The 19,530-nt window shown below is 40.7% G+C and overlaps 1 protein-coding gene across 3 annotated transcripts in view; it reads left to right on the forward strand.

Moving 5' to 3' along the window:
- Positions 1-19,530, forward strand: part of zranb3 (zinc finger, RAN-binding domain containing 3) — a 127,097-nt gene that overhangs the window by 92,565 nt on the left and 15,002 nt on the right. For all 3 annotated transcript variants that reach the window (XM_040051589.1, XM_040051591.1, XM_040051590.1), the window contains 2 exons: positions 5,478-5,620; positions 16,508-16,648. In XM_040051589.1, coding sequence (XP_039907523.1) covers positions 5,478-5,620; positions 16,508-16,648 — 284 coding nt within the window. The remainder of the gene's footprint in view (positions 1-5,477; positions 5,621-16,507; positions 16,649-19,530) is intronic.

The following is a 19,530-nucleotide window of genomic DNA, read 5'->3' on the forward strand; positions in this document are numbered from 1 at the left end:
CAGGAGCTCGTCCCTGACCTGGAGTGAGCACTCCACCCTTTTCCCGGCAGAAATGAGATTCTGAGACCAACCAGGTGAAAGCCTTCCGCCACTTGGCTACACCTAAAAATTATCTCCATAAAATTATAAACAGAATCTGTGACAAAGGGCAGCCATACCGGAGCCCATCACCCACCACGAATGAGTCCAACTATGCAGACCAAGCTCTTGCAACAGTTGTATAAGGATCGAATGGCCTGTAGCAATGAGCCAAACACCCCATACTCCCGGAGCACCTCCCACAGGACACTCCACGGGACACGGTCGTATGCTTCTCCAAATCCACAAAACAGATGTCGACTAGGTGGGCAAACTCCCATGCACCCTCAAGTATCCTTGAGAGTGCATTGATCTGTTAATTGATGCAATCATTAATTCTGCTCTCTACCAGAAAATTATGAAGGAAAATGTCCAGCCATCAGTTTGTGCCCTGAAGCTCAAGCACACTCAGGTTTTCCAGCAGGACAATGATCCAAAACACACCAACAATTCCACCTCTGAATGGCCAAACAAACCCCCGAGATGAAGGTTTTGGAGTGGCCTAATCAAAGTCCAGACTTAATCCAGTGAAGGTGCTTTGGCATAACCTTAAACAGGATGTTCATACTAAAAAACACTTGCCTTTACAAAGATTGAGCTCCACAAACTCCACAGTGAAACTTATTGCCAATTATTGCTTGCTATTAACGCTTGCAATTAATTGAATTTGTCTTTGTTGAAATTTGTTGGATGATCTGAAACATGTAAGTGTGACAAATATGGGAAAAAACAAAGAAATCAGGAAGAAGGAAAATAGTTTTTCATGACACTGTATATGGCAAAGCCTTTATTTACATATGTACCATGAAGGCATCATAGCGATAGGAAGAAAAAGGGCATGTGTTGAATGAAGGTGTGGGAGGTTATTGCTGTTACTGAGCAAGTACAGTGGCTTGTAAAAGTATTCGCCCCCTTGAACTTTTCCACATTTTGTCACATTACTGCCACAAACATGAATCTGTTTTATTGGAATTCCATGTGAAAGACCAACACAAAGGGGTGTACACGTGAGAAGTGGAACGAAAATCATACATGATTCCAAACATTTTTTACAAATAAATAACTGCAAAGTGGGGTGTGCGTAATTATTCAGCCCCCTGAGTCAATACTTTTTAGAACCACCTTTTGCTGCAATGACAGCTGCCAGTCTTTTAGGGTCTGTCTCTACCAGCTTTGCACATCTAGAGACTGAAATTCTTGCCCATTCTTCTTTGCAAAACAGCTCCAGCTCAGTCAGATTAGATGGACAGCGTTTGTGAACAGCAATTTTCAGATCTTGCCACAGATTCTCGATTGGATTTAGATCTGGACTTTGACTGGGCCATTCTAACACATGGATATGTTTTGTTTTAAACCGTTCCATTGTTGCCCTGGCTTTATGTTTAGGGTCGTTGTCCTGCTGGGAGGTGAACCTCCGCCCCAGTCTCAAGTCTTTTGCAGACTCCAAGAGGTTTTCTTCCAAGATTGCCCTGTATTTGGCTCCATCCATCTTCCCATCAACTCTGACCAGCTTCCCTGTCCCTGCTGAAGAGAAGCAGAGCATGATGCTGCCACCACCATATGTGACAGTGGGGATGGTGTGTTCAGTGATGTGCAGTGTTAGTTTTCTGCCACACATAGCGTTTTGCATTTTGGTCTCATCTGACCAGAGCACCTTCTTCCACATGTTTGCTGTGTCCCCCACATGGCTTGTGTCAAACTGCAAACAGGACTTTTTATGGTTTTCTGTTAACAATGGCTTTCTTCTTGCCACTCTTCCATAAAGGCCAACTTTGTGCAGTGCACGACTAATAGTTGTCCTATGGACAGATTCCCCCACCTGAGCTGTAGATCTCTGCAGCTCGTCCAGAGTCACCACGGGCCTCTTGGCTGCATTTCTGATCAGCGCTCTCCTTGTTCGGCCTGTGAGTTTAGGTGGACGGCCTTGTCTTGGTAGGTTTACAGTTGTGCCATACTCCTTCCATTTCTGAATGATGGCTTGAACAGTGCTCCGTGGGATGTTCAAGGCTTGGGAAATCTTTTTGTAGCCTAAGCCTGCTTTAAATTTCTCAATGACTTTATCCCTGACCTGTCTGGTGTGTTCTTTGGACTTCATGGTGCTGTTGCTCCCAATATTCTCTTAGACAACCTCTGAGGCCGTCACAGAGCAGCTGTATTTGTACTGATATTAGATTACACACAGGTGCACTCTATTTAGTCATTAGCACTCATCAGGCAATGTCTATGGGCAACTGACTGCACTCAGACCAAAGGGGGCTGAATAATTATGCACACTCCACTTTGCAGTTATTTATTTGTAAAAAAATGTTTGGAATCATGTATGATTTTCGTTCCACTTCTCACGTGTACACCACTTTGTGTTGGTCTTTCACGTGGAATTCCAATAAAATTGATTCATGTTTGTGGCTGTAATGTGACAAAATGTGGGAAAGTTCAAGGGGGCCAAATACTTTTGCAAGCCACTGTATATCCCTGATGTCTCTGGAGGTGAAACCAGGCTCCAGTGCATAAAAGATTAACTTATTCGAAGGAAGTCTGCCTATTGGATATAATGAAGGTAGCCAGGACGCTGCTCCGGATAGTTCCAGCCCACTTGAGCCCCTGTACTTGCATTTTATAAACATTATAATGTGACACACGAGTGAAATTGTAGTGCAAAGTGAGAGACGAAAAAGTCTCATTGTGGAGAGGTTTGTGTTTATCTTTGGCAACTAGAAGCACATAAACTTTTGATGTTTGTTCTATTTTTTGAACCTATAAGTTTTTTTTCCTATTTTCTGTTTTAGTGAAGTAAGAAACTCGAGGAGGACAGAGCACATTGTGTATGTCAGTCTGGTCTGTGACATTTAGATATGTGTTCTGTTAAAGTAATACCCAGGTGTTACAATTGTCCCAGTAACCTGGCTGTGTAACCATGATACAGTTTAGATAGAGTTTTACATATTAATTCCACATTTGTATAAACACCAATATGAAGGTTTCCTAAAAAGACAAAAACCACTGGGACCAATGATTTTGTTTTGTTTTTAGCCTTTGGAGTATCATTTACCACCAAGAAAAAAGTAAAACTTAAAGGATAAAAGTATCATTATCATACATCTTTGTCCAGATACACAGTGAAAATCAAAGCACCCTCTGTTTCCACCCACACGTCTCACCTATTAACCTGTCTGACCTTTGGCCAATCTGCAAGCTGGAAGGAGCATCCCACTCTCCTCCTTAGTTTCAACTTTTGACATCTGATTCAACTTTTTGGCTCTCATCTAACCTCTGATGGCCTGGCAGCACAATTACTATTTCAGATTTTCACTAAGCTTACCCACAGTCTTCATCTCTACTTTCCTCCTGTCAGGAGGAAGACTGTCTCGCTGTAGAGGAGGGTTTCGGTGCTCTACCGGCACATGACGTTCGGCTTGGTGCTGTGATTTGAGTTCCTAATGACAGAGTACTACTTGCCTTCAGTCTCAAGGATGTTATGGGCGATAATAATTTAGTATCGTTTGTGGTTTTAAATGCCGTTGTTCTGGTTTTGTGAAAATATGTGCAAAATGAGTCGCAGTAGATGGCGGCCCCTCGCTGACTCTGGTACTGTCTGTTCCTGATAAAAGCAGAGATGCTTTTATGCTCCTCACATACGAGGTCTTGAATAATCTGGCCCCATTTGATCTTAATGACATTATAGCACTGCATCACCCCATTAGAGCGCTGTGCTCTCAGACTGCTGGCTTGCCTGTGGTTCCTCGAGTATTTCAAAGTAGAATGGGAGGCAGATGCTTGAGCTTTCAGGCGCCTCTTCTGTGGAACCAGCTTCCAGTTTGGATTCGAGAGACAGACACTATCTCTACTTTTAAGATTAGGCTTAAAAATGTCCTTTTTTAAAGCCTATATTTAGGATTGGATCAGGTGACCTTGAATCCGTAGTTTCTTCCTTTTAAGAGGGGGTTTTCCTTCCCACTGTCACCAAAGTGCTAGCTCACAGGATGTTTGTTGATTGTTGGGGTTTTCTCTGTTTTCTTTGTATTGTTGTTGGGTCTTTTTACAATATAAAGCACTTTGAGGAAACTCTTCTTGAGATTTGGCCAAATAAAAATAAAATTGAATTAAATACATGCTCTAATTGACAAGCCAGCAGTTTCCAGCATACTTGACAAGGGACCGACCGGTTAATGTCACATAGCTCATTGCTGTTATCAGATAGTTGTGCGCACACTCAGAGGCAAACGCTAACGTTGCAAATGCTAATGCTAATGTTGTTAGACATTTGCATTAGCATACACATTAGACAGACCTAATCAGGCAGTTAAACCCCCCTTACACAGCTAAACGTGGACAAATAAAGTGAGATAATTCATTTTATTATAAAATTAGAATTTAATATTGAAGAAAAAGTTATTTTTTTGTTTGTATATGCTGTCAATTCTAGTTCTGGAAAACTGGAATCAGCAAAAATCTGTATGGGCTATCAGAATCAATCCAAGAAAATTGCAATCAGTCCTTTTCAAAAGAGAGGTCTTCTGCCCCACATTCACCAAGTGCTGATCTGATGGTTGGGCTTCTGTCTCTGATATCATTGGGTTACAATACAAACTTCCTCATTGTTTTTTATAGAACCTCATGTCTGTGAAAGCATTAGCAATCCATTAATTTTTATTAAATCAGAGGTACATGAACATTACTTTTTTGGGGGATATTAGTGTGTTATATAAATATCACATGTATTATATATAGATAGCTGTCATGATACATGTTGTACATATGTTATATAATAAATATTTTAAAATATATACTTATTAACATTATTTTAACGAGTTCATCTTTACATCCAGACGTCAAACATTTGTTTCTGTTGAATACTTTCATTTAACATTAAACATTTAGTGAGTAGTACGTACTAATTCCTTCAAAATATACCTGCGCAAAGATCAACAAAGACAGCTTTCATGCTGTGATAGCTTGAAACCTGTCTGCATATAACATATAAAGACTTTTATCTTGACCCAAGTCTTTTTTGTGACGGTAAATATCATCCATAGCAAAGACGGGGAAAAAAAACCCTTTCAAGTGATATATACGTAGGTAAATTGTCCATTAGGGCTCGGTGTCTGGTGAGCTATTTGTTATATTGTTGGTAGATTTTCTTCGAATCCTGCCTTCGCTGGAAGAATATTCAGCCCTCTTTTGGTTTAATGGGTTTTGTTCAGCTATCTGGAAAACTGTCTCCTTTGAATTGTTTGTTTTTGGCTGAAGTGCATTTTCAAAATTGAAAAGCTAAAAAAATGTTTTGCTTTTAAAGAGGTTCCACTGTCCAAACTATCAATTTGTGTTGAAAATGAAGACTCCGGCGGCTGCAGTCGCGGCTTGAAATTGAATATGAAGTGAGGTGTCGTGTCGCCCCGCAGGTGCTGAGGTTTGTTATGGAGTGGAGCGGCCTGCCAGCCATGAAGCAGAAACTGCTTCGACGCAGCGGTCTTCTCTTCCACAGCCCTACCCTGGGCTTGCAGCAGCTGTCCGCCGCCCAGCGCCCTCACTCGAGCACCAAGAGGTCAGATTTTTTCCTTGAAGGAGACGTGCTTTGACTTTCACCAAACCTCTCTTCTAATCAGTGAATTTTCAGTCACTGAAATGAACGTTAAGTGGTTTGTATTGAGTTTTAACCTTTTCCAAACCGCCCAAAAAACAAGTTTGTTTTTCTGCTTTAACCGTTAATGTTATATGGATGTAGTTTGTGAAGCCAGTTTGGAAATACCTTAAACCCAGATTATTTCTAGTGGCCCACAGGATGTGACTCCTCTGATTGTAAAAACTGTTGTATTCAAGTCTGTCAGTAAACATTTGCCTAATGAGTGCATGCTCTCACTCATTAGTTTTGGGTTTTTACAAGGTGTTTTTCAAAATTCTGTTCCTTTTTTGAGGGAAAGCAGAAGATAAAGCTGGAAGTCTTTGCCTAAAGAGTGTCCCTCAGTTTCTCAGTCATCACGTCCTGCTTCATGTTGGCTACATCGGGTTTTTTAGGTGTTTTTTTTTTTTTTTCTAATATACAGTCTGCGGGTCATCATTTGTGTGGTTTTAGGCTACGTTCCAAAAAGATGCAAACACAGTTCTATAAAAACACGGGGAGGCTCTATAAGTAAAAACAAAATGCAATTCTTTGCAAATCCCATGAGCCCAAATTTTATTCACAACAGAAAATGTTAAATATTTAACGTGAGAAGGTGTACAATTTCAAGAGAAATATGAGCTCATTTTGAATTTGATGGCAACAACACATTCTATAAAAGTTGTCTTGAGTCATGTTTACTACTGTGTAGCATCCCCACTACTTTGAATAGCAGTCTGTAATAATATCTTGGACCTAAGGAGCACAGCTGCTGGAGTTTAGGGAGAGGAAAATTGTCCCGTTCTTATCTAATATATGGTTCTAGCAGCTCTACAGTCCTGGATCGTCAAATGTTTTCAGCTAGTGAAAGATCTGGACTGCAGGAAGGTCAATTCAATATCTAAATTCAGACCTCCGGTAGACCATGCACACGCATTAATGATGAAGGTCCAGCTATCTGAATACATCTTTTACCTAAACGTTTCAAGTTTGTACCACATTTAGTGAAAACTTTCATCTAAAAACAATATTTAGAATCAATATTTTGCTAATGCATTAGCCAAACATGTCTTCACTTACCATCCTCATTCTGTGCAATAAGCTTTTCCACATGTGGATGGGTTTCCTGTATTAACAGATTAAGGCTACGTTCACACTGCAGGTCTTAATGCTCAATTCCGATTTTTTGATCAAATCCGATTTTTTTTTGTCTGCTTGTTCACACTACAAATAAAATGCAACAGCAAACGCGCTCTAGTGTGAACGCTCAAAGCGGCCCTGCATGCGCAAAAGAAGATGTCACACACAACGTGCTCTGTTTAGACCCAGAGCAAACAGTATTGTTTGACTGATGGCCCTTAATATAAAGACTTCGGACTTCACATTTCCCAATTTTTGCTTTAAGTTATTTTGTTATTTACATAATAATGTAGATAACCTAATAATTATCCTTATTGCTGTTTTAGAGAGGAGCGGTGCTTCAAAGGATAGTTGCAGATTTCTGTCAGAATCTGCAGATTATGCAGTACAAATAAAATGTTAACGTTTCTCCAACGTTGTCTTCCCAGCAGTTTCACCGGATGGCCAGGAAGCGTTCGCGATGTCTTCTCCGGCGCTTCTCTGGCGCTGATAATTGGCGTCTGTCTTGTAGCAGTGACGTAAAAGATGGATTTAATGCGACATGACCATTCACACAGCAGTCGCTTTCTGAAACATCGGATATGTATCGGATTCAGTACCACATACGAAAGTGACCCAGATCGGATTTGAAAATATCGGATTTGTGCCGTTCACACTGTCATAGCATGATCGGATATGGGTCGCATAGGGTCAAAAAAATTGGATTTGATGCACTTTCGCCTGCAGTGTGAACGTAGCCTAAGTGTAGAATTTAACATACAGATTGTAATATGAACTAAATGGATCTTATGATCATTTATTGCTGTATTTAATTAATTTCTTCTCACATATCAGCTTATTTAGCAAACTAGCTACATCTGCCAGCAGTTTCCAGCAGGAAACAAGAAGTCTGCCATTTTTCACCACTGTTTGACATCAAAGACCCATTTTTCTCCTAAATGACTCGATGTTTTCAGGTTTGAATTCTTCCTAATCATCACTATAAACCGCACGTGTGCACTAATGATTGGTTGTGCCACACCTCCCCTATAAGCAGTTCAGCAAACCTGTATACTGTAAGCAAAAATGCATCTCCCACAATGATCCAGTCAGTAAGATATCCTGTAACGCTGCTTTGAATCGGTGGAAATAGTGAGATTTAGTAGTTCCCAACATTATGACAGAATCCAAGAAGTAATGTGAGAGATTTCACAGAGAAACAAGCGGATTTGTAAATACTAACTGCCCCAGGCGTCATGGAAGGCTGAATAATGCGTGTGTGCGTCTGTGTGTGTTTTCGTGCCCGTGTGTGTGTGTGTGTGTGGGGGTGTATCAAAGGGTGTCTGCTGAGACATAAGAGAAAATGGGATGAGCTCTGTGTATGCGTACATGTGTGTTTTTTGACAAACAAGCATTGTTGCTGGCACACTAATTACAGCTGGCGTGGACTAAGGCAGGGAGAGTTTGCCAATTACAGGGCAGACGTGTGTGTGTGTGTTTTGTAAGTGAGGGAGAGTGTTTCTCAACTGGGGAAAGCGTTTGGGTGCATGAACCTAATCAAGGTGTGAGTAGGAGGCAATTGGCCCGGCTTGATTTGATACCTGTTTGATTTATTCACTAATCAGAACCAATCAAGCTCCAGCTATGGCTCAGCGGGGCGATCACAGCTCACCTTCCCTGCTCTGAGACGCTCAGTTTTCAACTACTTCAAACTTAATACACTTTTCCTGGGTTTCCAACACTGGATACTTTTGTTATAAACCATTCATGGTGATTTGCAGCAATTTTAGAAGATTTAAGGAGATTTTAATCCAGTTATGCGCACTGAGGAGGTTTCATTGTTAAAATACCAAAACGTTGGAAATAAAAAAAGTTGATTGGTGCCTGTAATTACCACTTTAATGCAGAGAAATAATAATGTTATTTTTTCATTTTTGTGTGCATACAAACACATAATTGTTAAAGCCTGCATCAAATGTAGAGGCTGTTAAAGTTAAATGTTTTATTCGGTGTTGTGCAGACCAGTTTTTGTCATCTGAAATGTATTATTATATACAAGCTCCCAGTCAAACGCTGAGCAGCGCAACACAAAAGACTTGGTAGTTCAAAATTACAGCGTAGGAGTATTTCAGTGGGACTTGAAAGATGTTTAACAGAATCACTCACAGTGAACGTTGGAAAAACTAAGTGGAGCTCTATGATAATGACTAAAAGAGCTACTTGGAGTCCAGTGTTCCGGTTAACCAGATGAGATTGGACCTGCAGAGGTGCCCAGCTTTTTAAATAAAAACATGCAAAGTCTGGTTGCTGACATTGTCTGCGATTCCTGAGACAGATTGGCTGGAGCTCAGAAGAAGGTTGAAAAACCTGAATGTACCAACTCTCTACAACAGGGGTCTCCAACTCCAGTCCATAAGAGCTACTGACCTGCAGCTTTTAGATGCATCCTTGTTCTGACACACCTGAATCAAATGAATGGCTTGTTATCAGGCCTTTGCCAAACTTGATGGTAAGCTGAAAAGGTAATCCAAGCATTTGATTCAGCTGTGTTGGAGTAGGGATGCATCTAAAAGCTGCAGGACAGTAGCTCTCGAGGACTGGAGTTTGACATCCCTGCTCTACAGGAAGAAAGCCAGGACTGTAGCTACAACATGCAATCCTGAATCAAGCTCCGTCTCTACAACTTGATAAATCTTCATCCAGATGGGTCTTAATGCTAGGACAACATAAAGGAAACCACTGATCACTAAAAACTGCACATTTTAAATTTGCACAAGACCACTTGGATGTTCTACAACACTACAGGACGCCTTACAATCACTGAGAGGACAAATGAATTTTTAAATTGGATTCGATTTACAGGCGAATGTCAGGGCAGCACGACATGAAGCGAGAACACAAATTTGGTGATGGAAGAGCGCACTTAAATAACTCAACAACAAAATAAGAAAATTCATTTTTATCAAACGGCCAAATGAAAATATTGACCTTGACTCAAATGAGATGCTCAGACGTGACCTGAAGAGGACTGTTCAATCAAGACGTCCCAGAAATGTTGACGAACTAAAACCACTTTGTGGGAAGAACGTCCAAAATTTCTCTCAAAACTAGCTGCAAAAAGTGCGTAATTGTTACTAAATTGAAGAAATCGCTTTTCCAGCCTTCGCTTTGATCGCTCGATGAAGACTTGAAAAGTAAAACTACTCGTGCGTTAGTATGAAACGCTATATTTATAATATACAACACTGAAATCATGTTCAGCATCTAAGATGGAAACTCAGTGCATTTGTATTTGGCTAAGATGTGGAAAGTACTTTTGTTGTGTTGTCTTGGCAGCGTACATTAAAGCTGTACTCGAGCAAATTCAGTACAGCATTTGCATATAGTTGATGGACTTGTTAGAATTTGAACTTTTGATTTGTTTTCTTCCTTTTTTCTTTTCCCCACAATGACTCACTGCAAAAGTGCTTTTTTAAAAAGATTTGACGCAAACACTGGATGATGCACTTTCCTTGAGAATCTTCCTCCGTGATAAACTCAAACTCCCCCAGTATGTAATACAGACTTGCTGTTTTAAATTTAAAGTCTCAAGCTGAAACTCAGTAAAGGTAGGACTATTTCCTCAATTTTGGCAAATCTCATCCAGAGCCACAGAAGACATTTTCACCGGCTGAGTGGTGCTGCTTATACCAAGTAGACTCAACTTTTCAGATTTGCATTCTTTTGCAGCATTGTTTTGACAGTACTCGTCTTTGCAGTGAACATTTGGAGTTGTCCAACACACTGATTTTTTTGTTGCGTTAAAGATGGCATACTTCATGTCACATTCATGTTCAAACACACATTTGACATGGGAATTAGCAGCTTCACGTGTCTCTGAGAATCTTTGCCACCGAAAAGGCCGTTACTGTCAGCTCTGTCTGACCGAGGCCGGCAGAGAACAGCAATCAATCAAAGCGGCTTCAGCTGGGCCACACCGGTGCAGCAGCTCGTTAGTTTGATTTCACACAGCTGAGCAGGGGCTGTCCTCTGTGCCGAGCCAGGCGGCTGTCTGCACCTCCGCGTGTCCGCTGTCAGCTACCCGCTGACTCCCTGACTGTAACAGCGCCCCTGCAGCTGCGCATCAGATGTCTACCGGCAGAAAACCGTGTCCAGATAATCAAGTTCAAATCACGCTGCGTTTTGTCATTCCTGATGCAACCTCCACCAAATATGTGCTGCACGTTTAAATTTACTGTAGCTTTCTAACTGCCTGTACCTGCAATATTAAAGGAATAGTCTGGGGAAATTCACTGATTTGCTTGCCTCCTGAAAGTTGGATGATGTTTAACAGTAATTATGAGCCACCAGCTGCTGAGCAGTTAGATAGGAAGTTACTAGTCCTGGCTACAAAGAAAATCCCTTTGAGTTGTTGTTTATATAGTTGATTTTTGCACAGACTGAATAAACAAGATAAAGTACTGTGATTAATGGGTGTTAGAGCTGCTGGTTGTCATCTTTTTGTTACCTTAGACGGAGCCAGGCTAGTCCCATTATTAATCTAAGCTAACGGTGAGTCTCAGTTGTTTTATTTTCTTTAGTACACTGTGTACACCAAGCACTTGTCTAATACATACATTTTGACAGGATAGGGTTCTCTGAAAATGAGTCATTTACCAATAATGACATGTACAGTATTTCAGTGTGTCATGCTAACTACAGCAGTATGTACTCAACATAGTGAGTCTAGTATAGAAAGATGTGATTTGAGCAAAGTATGAGTTTCCATTCATTTCCTTTAGCTTTATGGTTGTAGAAGCATGTACTATCATCATGTGGTATGCGGCAAGAAAGGATAAAGGCTACATAGCTGATGATCTAACTATCCTGAAACTGACACAAATGTCCATCCATCAATTTTCTTTCACTTATCTGGGGCCAAGTCACAGGGGCAACAGCCTAAACAGCGAAGCCCAGACCTCTCTCCCCCCCGCCACCTCCTCTGGCTTGTTTGGGGTAACACCAAGGCATTCCCAGTCCAGATATAATCTCTATAATATTATCCTGGGTCTCCTAATCAGGGCCTCCTCCCTGTGGGACATGCCCGGAACACCACGCCCAGGAGGTGTCAGATGCCCAAACTACCTCAGCTGGCTCTTTTTGATGTGGAGGAGCAGCATCTCTACCCTAAGCCCCTCCCGAATGGCAGAACTCCTCACCTATCTCTAAGTGAGAGGCCAGATTGTCTTCAAAAAGCAGAGATGTAATTCTGAGCCTGCCCAGGTAGAAGACTTCCCAACATGGCTACACCTAGAAATTCAGACCATAGAAATTATGAAGAGAATCGGTGACAAAGGGCAGCACTGGTCCAACACCCACTGGGAACAATTCCATCTTATTGCCAGCTATGGCCTGATTGAATGGCTCGAAGCAACTGGCCAGACACCCCACACTCCCGAAGCACCACCCAGAGAACACTTTGAGGGACTTTGAGGGAGAATGCCTTCTCCAAGTCCACAAAACACCACCACCTGACACCAAATGTGCAGTACAAAAATAACAACAAACACAGGAGGAAGATTATGTAACAACAATGGCAGAGAAACAGAAAAATCTCCTTATTACTATAAGCTGCTAGCTACAGGTATGTTAGCCAATTTTTACAGTAAAATGTGCAGGTTAACTGAATTGAACAGTTTTTTGTTGCTATAAAAATAAGAGATGAGTTGAGAATCAGCCTGAGTGTATATGTTTGCACTTACGTGCTATTATGTGTTTATGTTTGTTAAGCTGATTAGCCACATGCAGATGTTCATGCCTGGTTAAAAGTGTTGTAGTGTAGGGAAAGTTTTAGATCCTCCAGGTAAGCAGTAAAATACACATGGGGATAATGGAGTTTATTCACAGTTATAGGACTATGTATAAAAGATGAATAATGCCACTGTGCTGCCACACGTTGGGTAGTGACGTCCCATTGATAAATATAAAGCTGAGTATTTCATTTGTTATCAAACTGATGTTTAAGACTGGATATGACGAGTGAGCGGCAGCGCTGGTTGGTGGTTCTTAGTTTATCATCCTTTATGACTTTTAGTAAGGACTGTAATTTACAAAATAAATATTTAAATATGTCCCAAAGCTAGCAATTAAAACTGTGAAGTAATCAGGAAAGTGTTTACAGAGGTCGCAGAGCAAATGAGCTGAGGGTCCTTAAACCTTTCCATACAACCTGAAGTCTAAAAACCAATGCATTCATGTTTATGTTCATCATGCCCGGCACCCTCTGGAAATTCATACAAATTGTTGAGTTTCTAAATGTGTCGAGTGTATTTACGTTCTCATAAAACATTAGCAAAGACATATTTTTTACATTTTATTTTTTAGATGATTTCCATCCATGTTTGCTAACCTTTGCAGGCACATTGCTTTGCATAAACCGATTTGTACTGCTGTCAGTTGTTTACGCACAATATAAAGAGCGAGTGGGACTCACATTTATTACTGCTGCTACAAACCAAAACCTCCGCACGGCACCTTTAAACATATTTAGTAATACGCCGACTAAACTACTTTTTAATAGACCCCATTGAACATTCAGTCCAAATCATCCTAGGTTTTCACAGATGTAAGCCAGTCTGACAAACATTTTGAAAACAACATCAGTGAACCCAGCTGCCCCCTGATACTGGTAGAAGAGGTTTGGATCATAACAGAAAATGTGATTCATTCAGCAAGTAGCAGCAGTCACCTTAGTGTACAGAATTACTCTCCAGGCACCTAACTGCATAAAAACATGCAAACACACACACACACACACACACCTCCACTCTCTCCCAGAAGCGCAGTTGGACTCCAGTTTAGTGTAAGGTATCTCGTTTCATCCAGCCTCTGTGCTGGGACTGTTTGAAGCAAAGGAAGCTCTTGTGTTTGATGGAGACTTACCTTCTTCCTCATCTCCTCTCAGCTTCCAGAGAAACTTCTCCTCTTTGATGTCTCTCCCTCCTCCACTTTCTGCCTCCTGTCATCCATCTTTCCTTTATATTTTTTTCCCCCTTCTGCCTTCTTTCCATCTCCCTCCCTAAGAAAGTATTCTGTCCATATGGAGGTGGTGGAATTGCATAAAAATGTCGTTTCATAGCCTGCAGGGCCGAGTAGAGACACTAAAAGTTGAATTTAACAGTGGCAACACCTCCCGGCACGGTGTTTCTGGGAGGCTGGTGTCTCATTAGTAATCAGAAAAAAACGTGCAATCAGGATAGAAATCCATCAAGTAGAATTCAATAACCAATTCAAATGATTTTTTTCTTATGAAAGAACTAGAATAAGTCCTACACAGAGCTAAATATATCCAAATATATTGGATGAAAACAGGCATCGGCAGAAGTTTTTAACAATTCAAGAAGTTGAGACGTGTGTTTTACCCATTTTTGTTGTTGTTGTTGTTGTTTTTACCTTGTAGTAAATGTTTTGTTATTAGTTAAACAGTGATAAATGTATTTTTTCCATATCTTATAGTTCCAGGAGACGTTCCAGTTATTGATTGTGTTTCATCGGTGTACAAGGCTACTTCTTGTGCCAGCAGTGAAGTTACATCAAACTGAGTTCAACAATTGACACAACTGTCAGAACAAACGCTTGAAGATGAAACATTAATTATTGATCTGCTCGACGATTAGTGAAACAGCTTCATCACTCGAGTTGATTGTCTGTGAAATGGCTACACCATCCATTAGCTGCCTGCTGTCTTTCTGTCTGTTTTTTTGAAACCTCATCTCTTTTTTCCCCTTTTTTAAAAAAAAATGTGAATTCTTGCTCTGCGCACTTCTTTGAACCCTCGAGCTCATTATCTGTACTTGGAGCCATTTACTAAGTCTAACCTATTTTCTCTGCTTGATATAGCAGAAAGCTTTTCTGTGTTAGGGGTAAATGATGCTTTGGACTTGGAAACACTAGGTGACTTATTAGGGTATGTTTTTTTTAACTTAACTACTGTATTTTCTTAAAGGGCTGTCTTCATTGACTTTTACAAAATAGTTGAAAGCACAGCCTGCACTTTATCCTTTCTGCAGAGTCTATAAAGTTCAAGCTCTTTGTTGGTTATCTGGTAAGAGAAGAAAAAAGCAGAGGGATAACTGCTGGTGAGAAAATGTGCAAATAGGAATCACCAAATCAACAAAAACCAAACAGTTGAGTCACAATGCTGAAGCTAACCCTGACTTATAGTCATGAGCTCTGGGTAGTGGCGAAAAGAACACGGTCATGTATACAAACAGGCAAAATGAGCTTCCTCTGTAGGGTGGCTGATCTCAGCCGTAGGTACAGGGTGAGGAGCTCAGAGCCGTTGCTCCTCTATGTTCAAAGTAGTCGGCTAAGGTGGTTTGGGCGTCTGATTAAAATGCCTTCAAGATACCTCCCTTTGAAGGTTTTCACAGCACGACGAACTGTGGGGCAAACCCAGTGCCTCAGTATTCCCTATAAGAAACTTAAAATAAGACTAGGAACACTTGGAATACTCTGTTTATCTTATCCTGCCTGACTTTCGATAAAAAGAAGAGGGTGGATGAACGACGTAGGAGCTTACTGCCAATCACCTGCAACACTGATGACATTAAATTCTTCCATGGGTCTCCAACACATATTACATGATGGATAATTTCCAAAATAGCCACAACTACACAGAGTTTAGCAAATGAGACCAAATTAACTCATTCTAAAAATGTATATGCTTAATATTTCTAGTTGGACGTTGACTGTATTTGAGTGGGCACTAGAGCCATTTACCCGGTATGTACAGGATGTTATTGGTAAAGCAAAATAGCAGTTTGTTCCTTGTGTGTGTGGATGGTTGGTAAAGTACTAGTTCCATCAAGTACTGACAGCAGCATGGCTGCGATCTGCTTATTGGCTAAGGCTGACCTCTGACTTCCCCTTGGAGTAAAAAGGTAGGGTAATTGCTCTCTGCGGAGACCATTACAGCGTTGTACCATCCCTCTGTTAAAACCTGTAAAGTGACCAGTCGGCATTTGCCGATTGGTCACTTTTCTCTCAAGGCCTCTGGAATCTTTTCCTACCAAGAGGAACATATCACTGATTTTCTTTCCCCAACTCTCCACATGTATTTGTGTCAACTCTGACATCCCAGGGTCATTTTAATCCTGCGTAGATTGGAATGTAGAGTTTAGTGCAATTTTCAACTTGCACACATAGCATCTGTATTACAACGGCCATAAAAAGCAGTAGCGGGGCAGATGGATTAGATTAGATGATTGACGATTCCTGTGGGGAAATTAGATTGCTGCTGCTGCAATAGTAATAGGATTCAGCAGGAGAAGAAGACAAACAGAATATAAGCACACATTCAGAATAGGAAATCAGCAGTGGAAGGAAGGAAGGATCTGAGCATTTAAGCACAGTTTGGTGCCAAGAAAGAAAAACAAAAATCAAAGTGCATCTGGCTCTGCACTGAGGCCATTTGTAGAATTTTGCTAGTTATGTGGGTGTGATGTGTGTGTTACATTGATGTGGTAGAGTCCCAGGATTACCGCAGTCCAAAAAAAGATGACTAAGATTACTTGTGTGCTTGAGCAACCTCAAGCGTCCTATCATACCTGCTTGTATTGCTGTCCAGAGAGAGTTTATGAATTCATCTGCTTGCAACTGCTCCCCGGTGCTTTGGTTATGTAACATCCACAAATTCACCATTACCTCACAGCAACATTTTATCCCGTTTCACAGGTACCTCGGTCGTGACGACGTGGCCGAGGCGTCTCTGAGCAAAGCCCAGGAGGAGGGAGGCAGCGTCCGACTGGTCACAAAGGAGAACTTCTTCACAAAGAGGAGGTCTGCCTCTTCGCTAACACCACCTGCTACACAGAGGTTTGTTAAGGGAAAAAACGTGCACATAAAGGTCAAGTTGTCCTCAGGTCTGTAAGTAGTTTGCTGCTAATATATGAAACTAAAATTCAAATGTATTTCTAGCTGATCACTGTGTTTCTCCTGTCTACTACACAAATGGTATTTTGATCATTAATAGATCCGTTCTTGTCTGTAGTATTTAAAGATGAAACTTCAAGGTCTGCACATGAAGGTGGTTTGTCTCACCACATGGTTTCCTCTTCAGGATTCAGAGTATTTTCATTTTCTTTCCCTCAGCTGTCTCCATGGAGATCTGTATGTGCCTTGTGGGAGAGACACAAAGGCCCACTGAGTGTGTTAGTACAGTAAATATAGACCATAATACGATCTACTGGGTGAGATGCATCGGCCAGCTCACCCCAGGAGGCAATATCTCTATGGAAACCTGCAGCAAACACACAGACGAGCTCTCACACATATACACAGTTGCTGGTGTTACATACAAAATGTCTGTGATAATCTATAAAGTGCCTTAAAGGCTCTGTTCAGGATATGTGCTTTTAGACAATAGATAGCGTTTTACTGCATGAGGTATACCGCAGTGTCTGGAAGTATAAAGTGTTTGACAGAAGCAAGCACTGCTGTGTGAATAAACACGGTAAAAGGCAGCATGGTAACAACATTAAATGGCCATTTATAAAAGCTGACTTAAAAAATGTGCTAATATGCTAGTAGCTAGAATAGAAATGGCATCCATCCATCCAACTAACTGTGGCGTGTGGTTGGAGGGATGAGGAGAATCCAAGTTTTCATAAAGTAGGAAGATTGACATCCATCACTGTTATCTATTTAAGCATTCAAGTAAAACTTGTACATAATATTGAACTGCTCCTTCAAAACAACAAATTCAGTTCAGTTCCTGCTAATACTTCCTGCTGGCTGATATCACTTGACATTTGAACTGTGGCTATAAGTTATACTAGAGTAAAAAAAAAGGACAGCAAGCTCTTAGATTGTAAGGCATCTGCACAAGTCATCTGATGGGAGGCAACCTGTCTCCAAACAGTAGCAGTCTGACTCTGACTGACTGCAATCATTCTCTAAAATATTGGCAATGTTTTCCAAGTAAATGTTGTCCAGTTTATAAACACAGATACATTGGCAACATGTTGCAATCATTCTGAGTCACTCTGCTCTGATAAGCACAACTGACCGTGAACTAAAGAAACAGACATTTCTGATAACATACATCCGTTTAAAACAAGCGCATGTCTGGTATTGAAGGTATCAGTTAATCTTAAAGTGTGCCACCTATCTCTGGGCGTGGGCTAAAAAGGAAATCCTGCCATGCAGCATACGTCACTAGTGTCCATTTTGAAGGGAAACAGTCTTTATATTGCTATCCACATGAAAGCAACATGCTAAAATGTGGAAAATAAGAATCTCGATTAACAGCTGGACGTACCAGTGTCAGATCTCGTTGGTGCCTTTGGTTTCTTTCGGTATAGAGCACCAGAGATGAGCCAAGGTGGTAAACATTCTACATCTATAAATCTACATTTTTGATTCACATGCATTTTTTGGCAAATGCATTGATATTTTACAGTTTCTAAAAGACATATTTCTGGCTTTTCTGGATGTTTTCACTATTCTCAGTTTGGACACACAAGTAAAAAGTCTATTTGTGTCTCTCTTTCATCGACTAGACTTTGCTGGCACACCATTTGTCCCATGATACTTCCAGTTTTTGGTATATTCTCAACTTTGAAACAGCAAGGTTCCCTTTTTAGAAGGTTCTCTTCTCTATTTCAATGATTAAATTTCCTTCTGTAGTGCTCTGTCACTCTGGCTCTTTGTTCCTCTTGCTGTCTCTCTGAATTGTAAACCATGGGGAAAGAGAATTTAGTCCATCTGTCCCCTCCAACGTGGCTCTAGCACCCTGCTGGGACTACATGGCAAATGCCCAGATTTGCTGTCTTCTGCCAGACGGACATGCACGCAGATACACATACTAGAAATGTTTTGCAGATAGAGCATTGTAATATACTAAATATACAGGAAAAAAACTGATTTATTTCTGTTGCATGGATATTTACACTGAAATGTATTTGCAGTTTGTAGAAGAAAGTGAGCTTTGTTTAATTTAGATCAGGTTTACAGGGTAATGTCTTGACTGATCCCTCATTTCTTTATACATGGGTGCAGCGAGTTATAAAAATGTGCAAAAATACACGAAAATCCTTACTATAAGGCAAAAAGAGAGTTTGTACAGTTCTAATGAGCTTGAAAGTGAATACATGGTATGACCACCTTTATGCTTCAACACAGCCTGAACTCTCATAGGCAGCTTTCTTGTCATTTCTTTAATTAGCCATCAGGAATAGTTCTCTTGGCTTCTTGAAGGACATTCCTGAAGTCTTTTTTGGAGAGCAGGTAAACCAAAAAATTCAAATTTGGATTAATCACAACATCAGACTTGTTGCTACAGATTTTTCTCCCTGTTTCCCTTCGTTAATAATGTCTTCTTGACAGCCACTGTACCACTGAAATCACTTCTGATAAGGCTTCAGTGAGCAGTAGATGAATGAACTGAAGGGCCACATGCATCTCTCAGGTCCTGGGTCAGGTCTTAGTTGATTAGTTAGATTTTTTTCTGTTTTTTACACAGAAATGGCTTTTCGATACTGCTTGCCTACTAGAGAAAGGTGTGACATTTCTTCTCATGTCCCCTACTTGTCTTGGATCCATATTTTTTTAAGGACACACCAAGCCGAGATATGCCAAGTTTTCAGCTAATAGCTCTTTGGGAGTCTGCTTGGTGGTGCAAAAAATACAATTTTATGCACGTCAGACTGTGTTATCTTTAGTATTTTTAGTAGAATCATCTAAAGAAATGAGAACAA

The sequence above is a fragment of the Simochromis diagramma genome, unplaced genomic scaffold, assembly GCF_900408965.1.
Source record: "Simochromis diagramma unplaced genomic scaffold, fSimDia1.1 OVJJ01000107.1, whole genome shotgun sequence".
Taxonomy (NCBI): Eukaryota; Metazoa; Chordata; class Actinopteri; order Cichliformes; family Cichlidae; genus Simochromis; species Simochromis diagramma.